The sequence below is a fragment of the Typopeltis vanoorti genome, chromosome 10 (genome assembly GCF_054136105.1).
Source record: "Typopeltis vanoorti isolate ZY-2024b chromosome 10, IOZ_Tvanoo_1.0, whole genome shotgun sequence".
Taxonomy (NCBI): Eukaryota; Metazoa; Arthropoda; class Arachnida; order Uropygi; family Thelyphonidae; genus Typopeltis; species Typopeltis vanoorti.
This window is the reverse complement of record NC_143558.1, coordinates 60991903-61005016: the sequence shown is the minus strand read 5'-3', so window position 1 is coordinate 61005016 and position 13114 is coordinate 60991903. Positions and strand designations below refer to the sequence as shown.

General features: G+C 37.4%; 1 protein-coding gene across 2 annotated transcripts in view; it reads right to left on the bottom strand.

Moving 5' to 3' along the window:
- The window catches only part of Rpt2 (26S proteasome regulatory subunit Rpt2), a 201932-nt gene extending 189844 nt beyond the window's left edge, over positions 1-12088 (bottom strand). Inside the window, exons 1-2 of one of the 2 annotated variants that reach the window (XM_090399687.1) lie at positions 12035-12088; positions 5346-5414 (exon numbers count right to left, since the gene is read on the bottom strand). In XM_090399687.1, coding sequence (XP_090255813.1) covers positions 5346-5414; positions 12035-12037 — 72 coding nt within the window. In that variant the 5' untranslated portion in view covers positions 12038-12088. The remainder of the gene's footprint in view (positions 1-5345; positions 5415-12034) is intronic. The other variant, XM_090399686.1, reaches the window with a different exon arrangement.
- Positions 12089-13114: the final 1026 nt, after the last annotated feature.

The following is a 13114-nucleotide window of genomic DNA, read 5'->3' as shown; positions in this document are numbered from 1 at the left end:
AGTTTTGGCCACACTGATCTTCATTCCGGCATCTCCACAAACAGCTACAAAACTATCCAGGATCTGCTGGAGGTCATCTGTGGAAGAGCTAAGCAGAACTAGGTCATCTGCAAAAAGCAGACGTCCACTGCTACATCTTCCAATTCTGACACGCTCACTGCCTCGGCTGTGCCTATCAATCCAGTCCATAAATATTATGAAAAGGAGGGGTGACTCAACACACCCTTGGCGGAGGCCAACAGAGACCATGAAAGGCTCAGACTTTGTGCTGTTTACCCTGACACAAAACTCTGGACATTCATACAGGGACTTGATGGCAGCTAATGGTTGGCCATCCACTCCATACTCCTGTACTATTTGCCAAAGCTTATCCCGAGGAACCCGGTCATATGCCTTCTCCAAATCCACAAAACATGTGTAGACATTCTTGGCATATTCCCAAGATTTGGTCAGTTGTGCTTCTACCAGGACGAAAGCCACATTGTTCTTCCTGGAACTTTGACTCAACTATGCTCCTGCACCGTCTTTCCAAGCACCTAGCATACGCTTTCCCAGGCAGGCCGAGCAGAGAGTGATGCCACAATAGTTACTGCAATCCTTCTGGTCTCCCTTCTTGAAGACTGGTAATATTATGCCTGTCTGCCATTGCTTTGGTGCTCGCCCAGATATCCAAGCAGCCTGACACTTCTCGAGTCAGCCAGAGTACACCGTGTCGATTTAAGGCTTTTAGCATTTCGGGCCGAATTTCGTCAACGCCAGCAGCTTTGTCCAATTTTAGTGATTTTATTGCTAAATGGACCTCTTCTGCTGTGAGACTAGTCATTGCCCCAATCTGCACCTCTCGGATGTCCACAACTGCTGGGCCACCCGGGTTAAGAAGGCTCTCAAAGTATTCCCTTTGACAGATACATGAAAAATGTTTAATATAAATATTCTTACACAATTCAGTGTATAGCGTGGAAGTCATGAGCAGCTGTTATGAGTGATATTCCGCACTGTCTTTTGTTGTCAGTTTGGTTTAACACATGTTATGTAAAGGTTTGTGATATTTGACAGTAAATTGTATCTGAGAGGTACTGTGTTATGTATTGCCGTGTGCACCATTTTATGTCGTTGCTCTTCCTAAAATAATTTACTTCCCTTATGAATTTACCTCTCTACAATAACTACAAGACTTATAAAATTTCCCTGACTCTAATATCTGTATCACTTCTTACGTGCTCATTCCATAAGGAAAGCAAATTCTTTATTTCTAGTCAATTCCTAATTTTACTCACGTGCTTACCCTGACTGTTAAAGGTCATTCCTTGCTAAAAGAAATGAATCCTCTAATTTCTTTCTGGGGCCCGTCTCCTCTTCAGATATTGACAAATTTATTTTTTAAAGCTGCGCCAGTCAATATCCTAGAATAGAGGGGACGCTTATTCAGGGAAACTTTTGGTGCATATAGGTGAATAAATTTAGTGCTTAAATTCATAAATCAAATGCTTTACTGTAGCTATGTAAATTCTGGTTTGCAGTCGTAACCTCTGTAACATGTTATGCCTTTCTTTCAATTCCCCCCCCCCCCCCCCCCGCTATGGTTTTCAGATTAATGAGTGGTAGTTTTGGTTCATATCACAGGCAAAACTCAGGTATAAAAGAAAAAAACATATTTATTGGAATCTAAAGACATAATATACACTTAGACCAATCTCACTTTCAATTAGTTCAAGGACATGCTAAATCAAACTGATTTAGCAGACTGATTTTTCAAACTGATAAATACTCTAATACATGAACAATAAATCCTTCTTTTGAGTTAGAGATTTAATACACATAATATACACATTATACACTTCTAATCAATATTCTACCTACTATGTTAGTCTTGCATATTAAACTAGTCACAATCATCTAAAATCATTCCAAACAATTTGTCTTATGGACATTAGCCACTGCGAAATAATCACTTAAAGTTCTTAAATACTGTCCATACTCTATTATTACATTACAATGATCTTTCCCTTTTATCGATTGGGTAATTATACAACAAAATCTGTACTTTACCATTTCTTGGGGCAGGATCTCCAGGTCTGTCTAAACTGTCCTTTGTTTGGATTACCTTTCGATACTTCCATAAGCCTGCATCCACATGGTGGGTCACTATGGTCATCAGATTAAACTATGCTCTACACTTGGTGTCTATGCTCGATCTGTTTCAGGCCATCCTCGTTTCTAGCTGCCGGTTCATAATATACGTCCTGATATTATTCCATTGGAACTTTCAGCGGAGGCAGCATATGCCGACATCTCACTTTAGTACTGGCAGAAATTCAGACATCAAAGCGAAGGCATACCTTCCGATATCGAACTATTGCCAAGAAACACCATCAGGAACTACCGGTCCATGAGAAAAGTCGAATCATCATCCAGCAAAATAGGCGAAAAAAAGCCTTGAGAAAGGGATGCAAACCCTTTTTATTCTCCCTTCACTTCCCCCCCCCCCCCTTTTTAGCATCCTGTTACTAGCCGCGATAGCGCCCTCTTACTTTCCGCGATCTTTTTCCAGCCCGCTACTCACTTCGCCCGCGGGAACTTTGACATATCGCGGGATCGCTACCAGCGTCTTCCAGGAAACGAATGTGCGTTGCTTTCTGAGATTGTCAATGCCTCAGGCTCGCCCGTGACCTTTGGACTAATGTTTACATCTAATTTACCCATTTTTTATAACACTTTTTTAATTTCTATAACACTAATTTATACACGAGGTTCTTTACATGGTATTACAATTCTACTAAAAGAAGGTAATTCTATTTCTATTTACAGTTAGTACTTTATTTCTTCTGCTCAAGTACAAGTTTTTCTCTCAGCTGATTTTTCTGACTTGTTAAATCCTGAATGAATTGTTTCTTTAATAAAGTGCTTCATTTAGGATGTAACAACTGCAACCTCTGATGTCAGTATAGTATGGTTTAGTTTTTATTTTTTTTTTTTAATCTTTGTTCAATAATTTCTAGATTGTAACTGAAAATAAATAAATCATGTATTACTGATAGAGAGCCAAAGGCTTATTTATCATACATGTCCTCTAGGAGACATGCTTTACATTATGGAAAATACTAAGGAAAGTGATCTGGAGCTTACTCCCCCTTTACTACGAGTTGCCCATCAAGTTGCTTATGCTTGCATCTGCCGAAACTTTTAGTTTCTATATATTCAGCACGAAACTCTTGTAGTTTCTATATTTGGTATGAAATAATGTTGGATTCAATATCCACTTAATTTGTACCATCATGTATTATATTTGCAGTGTTTTTTCTGTATGTTTTACTGCTTGTTTGCCGAGGTCTGGAGAATCATTTTGCTTGTTATCGTAGAATTTATGCCGATAACTGTTCAAACGACTCTTGATAACTTCTTTTGATAAAAAAATTGCAGTAACTAATATAGGTACAAGTATTTATTAAACATTTACTTTGCATTCATTTTTAATCTTTCCTAAAAGAGTACCATATAAAATGAATTATTAATACAGTAATCGATCATGGACGAATTGTAATTTTTACTTGATTATTAGATTTGATTAACACAATTTTGATATACGTGGTGACATCGAGGGATTAATTAACCGCATTAATCGAGGGATACCTGTATCTGATAATCAGAAGAATCACTTGTTTCTGTCTTCTTTGTATTGGCAAGACCAATTATGTCAATGCCATACTTATTTAATTCTTTCATGAGTTACACTTCTTTTCTGTTGTTAATTGTTATGCACATAATGCTTATCTGAAAATTTTCCTTATGTTGAGTTGGAGTTTGTTTCAGTAGTTAGCTTTTTTGCTGTTTGTCCTGGTTACCTGACAGAAATAGCAGGGGCCTTATTTAATTAGATGTCCCAGCCAGCATGACATTTCACCTTGTTATATCATCATGTCTTTTCATTTAGGCCAATAATAATACAATGTGGTCAGCTAAATTTCAAACTGTTATTTAGCTCATCCTCATTCATTGCGTCCAAGTAGTTACCTACTAACAGGATACACCACAAGAAGGCGAGATTGGAGACATTAAGTCAGAGGCTTCAGATTGATTCTCTGCATTCCTTCAGCCATGTGAAAGTTTCTTCCTAGTTATCTAGTTTTAAACATTAAATGATCCTGAAATTCTCATCAACAATCTTAATTTTAATAGTAATGATGACCTAAAAATCTCAAGTGTATAAATCGTACACATTCAACCAAATTAGGTTCAACATCAATCCTTTACTCCAGAATCATGGACAAAGGTTTGATAAAAATAACATCAATCTATATTTTATATTAATATGTTGCTGCTAACATTTTCAAATATTTTTAATTAGAGGATAACATGACTAATTCTAGCTTTGATGATACAGGAGTTCTTTTTTTAGCACTAGATGTTCTTTTACACTGGTAAGGTTACCAGTTGACTAAATTAGTGATACTTTGGCATATTGCATGGATTGTAATGCAACTTATTTCTTTGTATGTGTGTGCATCCATATGATGATATGAAGGTCAAAACATTGGGTATTATTTTGTTGGTATTAAATTAATTGGTTTGACGCAGTAGTAGTAGTCTCCCTAATTTCACCATAACGAATGCTGTACATCATATAATAATGGGGGGAAAAAACGAAGGATTTAAGAATTAGCTGTTTCCAAATATAGAGATAATTTTGGATGTTGAAGAATGACATGACACTTGGCTTATCTAAGACATAAAAATATTTTAAAAAACCCATAAAAATAAATAAATAAATCTGACTTTATGTTAGAGTTTCCAACTTATCCAATCCTCAACTAACTCATCATCATCATCAAATTCCTGCCATGTACCCTCAAGGGGTGTACAGGATATGACAGTACTACATGAAAAAATTACATCATTACTAACTTCCTATCTACAATTTTCCTCCAAATCAGTCTGTTACTTGTCAAGACTCCACCATTATCAGATCTTATATTTCTATCGTCTAAGGCACTTTGTACCGTATCAATCCACCTATATCTTGGTCTTCCTCTGGGTCGTTTTCCTGCCAACCTGGCAGAGAACACTTGTTTTGCTAATCTTTCCTCTCCCATTCTATTTAAGTGACCATACCACCTGAGATTAGCTCTGCTAACGCATTCCTGGATGCTGACAATGTCAACTAACTTAAGATACTAATATCCAAGTTTTCAACCTTTTATGGATGACAGTGCATCGAAAAAAATACATGCATAAAATAAATGCACAGTGCCTTTTCTCACTAATGATTTTCTGATAAACTTTACACTACTATCCTATCTTTTCCTACATATTAAACCATTATTTTTTAATGTAATGTTAAAATTCACCTTGTCATCTTTCTTGTCACTTCCTGCTCCACCTCCACCAGGACCACCTCCTGAAGACTGATTCTGTCCCTAAAAGAAAAATTCTTAAATCACTCCAGATGTTTTAAAAACAGAATTTCATGACTCTGTAAATTAGTACACTACTTTGAATCAAGAAATAACATTATTATTATGTTTAAGTCCAATACACTAAATAAATGTTTAGTTTCCCAGAATAAAATAAGCAGTATAAGTTTAAAAAAATTAAAAAAAGTTTCTCTAGAATTGAATGGGTGTAAAATTATGACACAAAAGAAAGCTGATATTATTAATAACAAATCTCCATTGAATCAGACTCACTGCAGGATATCTTACTCAATCAATAATATATATGAATTAAACTGAAGTTGAAATTCAATTACATCTTGGCATTCATAACAAATTCTGGAAATGTATTCCACTCTCTATGTTAAAAATGTTTTCCCTCACTTGATCTTCCATTCATCATATTTTTACATACCTTCCAAGGATGACCTGTACTCTTAATCCCCTCCCTATTAATCATGTAAAAACATCTCCATCGTTTTATTATATCCATCTTTTTTTACTAACCACTAAACTCTACAATTGTATTTCCTCAAATTACACTCCCCCATAATCAACATTACAGTCCTCATAATGAAGTCACTGACCTCACTCTCCAGTTCTTTCTCATTTCAACAGAAACTAAGTGTCCATATTTGAACAAAATAATCCACAAGCAGCTGATTGTCCTCTATTTATCAGTGTGTTTTCATTATCACTGCAGCACCACTGTGAAATACCTTAATGCTATCAAAACAGCATCTAGTTATTATGATGAGGAATCAGTTTTTCTTTTCAAGTGCTTTGCAAGTGTTTATTAAAAAATTATGGTCATGAAATTTATGATTACCATCATGGGAAGTTATCCAGCTGTTTTTTTTTATCTTTTTATTCTTTACATTCATCTTTACAGGACGTAGGCATCTGAAGAGATTGCTGTTCTGAACGAGTCAGTGTGTCCCAGGGAGGATGATAGCAGGGGGTGGCTTCTTGTGGGAATGGATACTTGGGAGAAGGGAGACGATGTCAGGTAACACTGAGCCCAGTGGAGTCTAGAAGGGATAATGCTGGGTATAGAAACAATGGCATTTATATGCTTTATACTAATGCCAGGAGTATCCGGAATAAGGGAGAGGAATTGGTGGCATCAGCCTGGCCAAAAATTATTGGGATCACTGAGACATGGTTGACAGAAGGGGATATAATAGCAGGAATAGAAGTCGCTGGGTATAGAATTTTTCGTCAGGATAGGAGGGGAAAGCGTGGTGGTGGGGTACTGCTTATGATAAGTGATGACCTAAGTCCTCTAAGAGTGGAGGCTTTGGAATGAAGTGAGACAAATGATTTTGAGAGCGTATGGTGTGAGGTAGAGGTAGGCAAGACAAGATATTTAGTGGGGTGTTGCTACAGACCCAGGAGCACAGAGGATGGGGACCAGAAGATGTTTAGACAGCTAAGTTTGGCAAGTGCAAGAAGAATGATTGTTATAGGAGATTTTAACAACAGTAATATAAATTGGAGAGAGGAAGATGCATGTAGCAATAGGGGAATGGAATTTCTAGAATTCTTGAGGGAGAAATGTCTTAGGCAACATGTAACAGAGGGAACAAGAGGTTCAAGAGTTTTGGATTTGGTTATAGCATCAGAAGAGTTGATAATAACTGAGTTGACATCTCTCCCACCAGTTGGAGAGAGTGACCATATGGTTTTGACTTGGAAAATGAATAGACATGCAGGCGTATCAAAGAGACGGAAACAAGTGGAATTATAATGCAGGTGATTATAATAGTTTTAGACGTCAACTTCGGAAGTTTCATGGAGGGAGGAATTGGAAGGCAAGGATATCATTAGCGCATGGGAAATTGTGAAAGAATATTTGTTAGCAGCAATGGTAAGTTGTATACCACAAGTGAAGAAGAGGACACAATTTAGATTAAAGTGGGTGACAAACAATATTAAATAGGAATTGCATGCGAAAAAGAGGCTATGGAAGAGATATAAGGGAGACAGGTGAAGAGAAGATGCATGAAGAATATAAGACACAGGCCAGAAGAGCGACTAGTGTGGTAAGGAAAGCGAAACTGGAATATGAGAGGTGATTGACCCTAAGATCCAAAGTAAATCCTAGGAATTTTTTAGCTATGTGGTTAGTAGGAAGAGAAATGACTGTGGAAGAATGATATTGTGGGATAAAAATGGGAATAGAGTGACTGATGCAGAGGACATAGTGGAATTGTTCAATGAACACTTTATTGGAGTATTTCATCCTAGACATGTCAGTTTTAATGCTAGAGGGTTAGGGCTGGTTCGAGGTTTAGAGGTACAGGAGGAGAGTGTGTTTCAGATACTGAGTACTCTGGATGTCAGTAAAGCTTTGGGACTGGATGGTATTTCACCACAAGTTTTGAGAGAATGTGCTAGGGAACCGACAGTGCCTTTAACCTGGCTTTTCAATGGAAGTCTGGCTTCGGCAAAGGTGCCCAGGGAATGGAAAGAAGGTAAGATAGTGTAGAAGGTAAGATGGTAAGACAGTCTGCTACCGCCCATTGCATAAGGGCGGTAGCAGACTGGAAGTGTCTAATTATAGACCATTTTGTGTGTCATCAGTAGTTGTTAAGATCTTGGAGAAAGTAATGAGGGACCATATACAGCATTGGGCAGATGAGGGTAATGTTATCTGTGAGGGTCAACATGGATTTGTGAAAGGGTGCTCTTGTTTTAGCAATATGCTAGCCTTTTATAATAAAGTTACAAGAACATTAGATGAGGGAAAGGCATATGCTGCAATTTTCTTAGACTTAACGAAGGCATCTAACAGGGTGCCACATGATAAGCTGATATTTAAGTTGCAGTACATGGGTTTGGATGTCAGATTGGTCAACTGGATTCAGAATTGGCTGTCTAATAGGTATCAGAGAGTTGTGTATGGTGGAGCAGTTTCAATGAGGCAGAGGGTTACAAGTGTGGTCCCACAGGGCTCAGTACTAGGACCTATGTTGTTTAACCTTTATATCAATGACATTGCCAGTGGAATGCAAGGGGATATTCAGTTGTTTGCAGATGATGCGAAGCTGGGAAGGATTATTAGTAATAGTGCAGATGTGGTAGCCCTGCAAGAGGATTTGAATAAGCTAGATAGATGGGCAAAGGAATGGGGATGTCAGTTTAATGCAGCAAAATGTAAGGTCTTGAGGGTTGGGAAACATCGATGGGGATGCTGAATACTCTATGGGAGGAGTTATACTGGAGGAAGTAGGGGAGACAAGACATATGGGGTTGATGATTGATATAAACCTGAAGTTCAAGGGACATATTGCAAAGGTGGTGAAGGTAACATAGAGGACACTGACCTGCAGAGATAAGAGGGTTATAATTCCGTTGTATAAGTCTCTGATCAGACCACACTTGGACTATTGTTCTCAGATTTGGTCCCCAAGGGGATAAATTAACTGTGGAAAGGATACAAAGACGGATGACAAAGATGGTTTCAGGACTGTACAATGTTAGTTATGAGGATCAGCTGAGGGAATGTGCACTGCAGAGTTTGGTGGATAGAAGAAGGAGAGGTGATATGATTGAGACTTTTAAACTGTTGAGAGGTGGTTACAGGGTTGACACTGGGGAGTTCTTTCGCTTGGTTGAACAGCAGGAAGGAGTGATGACAAGAGGCCATCCCTGGAAGTTACGAAAGGAAACTGTGAGCAAGAGGGTGAGGAGTGGTTTCTTTGCATGGAGGGTGGTTGAACCGTGGAATGCATTGCCTGATGGAATGGTGAGAGAGAGAACGGTCAATGAGTTTAAGGAGTGGTATGATAGACTTTGTGTTTCTTAGGGGGGGACCTCCCCCCGATGTGTGTTGACAGACTTTATGTTCTTAGGAAGGACCTCCCATGATGAGACAGGTGAACTGAAACATGTAGCATGTGTAGGTGGTGCCTCTATATACAAGGCACTGGTCCAACCACACATGAACTATTGTGCTCAGATTTGGTTGTCTGGTTTTCATTGTGAGTGAAAACACCAGAGAAAGTGCAAAGACGATTAACCAAAGTGACATCAGGCCTGAAGTGTTGGTTATGAAAAACATTCAAGGGAATGTGAATGAGGGAAGAAGGATGCAAGGATTTTTATGGAGAATTGTTGGTAAGTGGAATGCATTGCCAGAGTGAACTGTGGGATGAAGGGAGTGTAAATAACTTGAAAGTTCATTATGACTGACATGTTGCTAGTTCAGTGGGTCTCCACAATGAGTACTAACTCTATGGAGGTTACCAAAATAATAATATCAAAAATATATAAATATTCCTTTAAACCTCTAAAATCAATATATAAATATTATTATTACCAGTTTATTATAAAGATGTACCAGAAACAAAAATAATAAACAAATTAGGAAAACTGTATGATATAAAACTTTCAGTAGTAACTTGATGAAGAGCTGATGTAAACAATCAGCATGCACTAACTGACCATTTAAGGATTTGATTTGTTACTGGAAAATTTTAGAAAACTCTACCATGAAACAACCAAAGTGCATCTTTAGAACTTATCCTATAAAAATAATATATGTCCTATATGTCTTCATCAATAAAGTGACAGTTAACACCACCTACTGCATCAGGAGCTACCATGTGGAACAAAAAACTTTCAACAATTTCTGCTTTTAAATACATTCTTCAAATAAAAATGAGTTCCGGACGTTTAACTTTTTTTTTAAATATATGAAGTTGTGGAGCGAATGTGAGGAGGTGTTATCAACAAGCTCAAACAGTACAAATCACAGGCAAGAAGAATGAAAAGCACAGTGAACAAAGCAAAATCTAAGCGAGGAAATTACCTGAGCAAGCCAAAGGAAATCCCAAAGAATTCTTTCAGACTGAATTAGTGACTAATCTGTTTTGCAAAGATGAATCATCCAGGTGGAGATAATACAGTGATTGACATGACAGGGATGAAAAGAACATGTGAAATCGAAATATTAAGAAACCTTAATACCAATAACAGTCACTAAATAAGATGAGATAATGGCAATGTGTATTAAAAGAAAGTGCAAGAGAAACAATGCTCATGATCAAGGTGTTTAATCACTGAGAGGATCCCAAAAGAGTGGAAAAGAGCAAGACATTCCATTACATAAAGGAGGCCTATGGCAAAGGGGAAGGAGAAAGAAATTATAGACCAGTATCTCAGGAGTGGCAGTTATGGTAATGAAACATTGGTTAATGCCAGAATTCAGGAGCAAGTAGAATGAAATTATGATACTCGTTACAAGCATTCATCAAAAATTAAGAGTCCATCGTGAAAACAATGTAATAACTACCTAATCTAAAATCACACATCTCCTATTACAAGTGAAAAGCATCTGAGAATATGAATAAATTTCTCTAGAAAGCTGGTAGTAAAACCTACTATTGAATCACCAGAGCATCTTAAGTTTTTTTTTTTAATGTGAATCTGCAAATCTAATATTTTATTGGGTATTTAATAAAATCAACTTGAAAGCATGAAACTATTTTCTGCAGTTTTCCAAATGGATATAGATAGGCATACTACACATTAGCAGCCTCTGTAGCTCAGTCAGTATAGACGATGCTCTTTGGTCAGAAAGACCTGGGTTCAATTCCCATCAGTGACTTGAGGAACCTTTTTTATTATTATTATTATTATTTGACACCTCCAGGGAGTCCATAGACTCATCGAGGGAGAGTGTGCCAACAGCATTGAACGATTGGTCCCCTTCCAACTACTAACCTCTGGTCTCTTTCAACGAAAGATGAGTTAGCTAGTCCCATATGGAGTAGGGTTTTTTTTGTCACCCAGAACAGGCAAACTGGCCTGTGAACACACACATGGATTAAAATCATGAATATGCACATCCTAGCCAATATGTATGCCAGTCTCAAGCCAACATAAAATGTGAGGTTGGGAAAAGAAATGAATTGCCCTATAAAATTTTCACCAGGAACACTTTGTAGGCAAGAATACTTGCCTACAAAGTCACCCAGTCGGAAACGACTGAAGAGAAAAACCACCGCCACTACACATTAGTGCAATCAGTAATATGACAGCAGTGTGTATCTGTCAAACGTGAGTGCTGCCACACTGTTAACTGCAGGAAGGATTGCTTTCCAAATTTTTATATTGTGTTAAGCTTAAAAAGTGTACAAATTTATTATCACTTTTATACACCAAACTTATCAGGGGCACTTTCCACCAAATGGGTGTCTGTTATTGACATTAATGGAGCCTGGATACAGCTACGATAATACCGGTATTTTTGGAGATGGAATTTTTTGAACTTTATACATCTGCTCTGCATTTTTATATTACCACTTAGGTATATTTTAATTATTAATTTTAGGAGTTTACAGATCCTGCAAAAAAAGAAACAAAAGAGATATCAATGATTTAATGAACGCATGTTAGCAAGCCAACAAGCTCTTCAACTTCAAGCAATGATTAGTGTTTCAACTGCAAACTAGATCGCAAAATATACAATTCATCACAACCATTTCCAACATTCTAATAAGGCTAACACAAAAAAAAATATTTCCTAAAACTATAACATTTCCAACATTCTAATAAGGCTAACACAAAAAAAAATATTTCCTAAAACTATAACATACCATAACAGATCAACGCTATATATATAATGACTTGCTAGTATTATCGAAAGTGGCTCCCTCATAGCACTGTTAGGAGTGCCAGATAAATGGAAATAAAATAAGGAGACCATTCTTATAAACGTATACTGTAAATGTAGAAAAAACTCTGTAAGATAAATAAATATCTAAACCATCTATAAATCAGGAACAGGTTTAAGTATGGTGGTCAGTTAGATATGTGACAAGTGAGAGATTGGAAAATGCATATATGCGGAAAATTTAGAAAATGGGAAGAACTTCGTGAATTAGACATTAGTATCACGGACCTTGGCAAAGTTACGTCAGAAACTGGTGAATACCGACCGAGAGACTAGTGGAGTGATCGAGGATGAGGATAACGAGCAGAATATGAATGGGAAAAAAAAAAATAAAAATAATAAATAAATAAAAGTAGGGAATATGGTAAGTTTGAAACCGTGAAATTGTCGGACATGGTGTTAATTGAGAGGATGAATGGTGAACAAGAGTAAGAGAGAGAGAGAGAGAGAGAGATGAGCATAAAGAGTAGTGGAATGTTTTAAGAATGAGTTGAGAAGTGTAAAAAAGAGATTTGGCGACTGGAAACAATGCATGCAAAGCGAATCACAGTAGGAATGAGAGAGAGAGAGAGAGAGAGAGAGAATTATGGAAATGATAGAAGAGGAGACAAAAGGAGAACCAGTAAAATAGATGGAATTAGAAAAATGTGAGACAGTACTGGAACCAAGGATGAGAGATGCCAGAACAGCAGGTAAGTAGGGGAACAAAGAAAGTGTTAGAAGAGAGAGAATGAGGGGTGAAGGTGAGCAAAGAAGAAACAGTGGTAAGAAGCGTGATGTATAATTCATAATCCGTGGTGTGCAAGATAGAATTCTGAAAAGTGTTTGCCTGGAGGAACGATAGAAAGTGTGACTAGCAGTTAAATGAGGTGAAGGGGTGGATGATGATTGTGATGGTGGACATGAATAACTTGAGAGGCAGTATGAAAGTCCGAGGTTCATGCTTGAGGAGGAGGAGTGAGAGAGGGAACATTTTGTGTGTGTGTGTGTGTTGGAAGTTTTT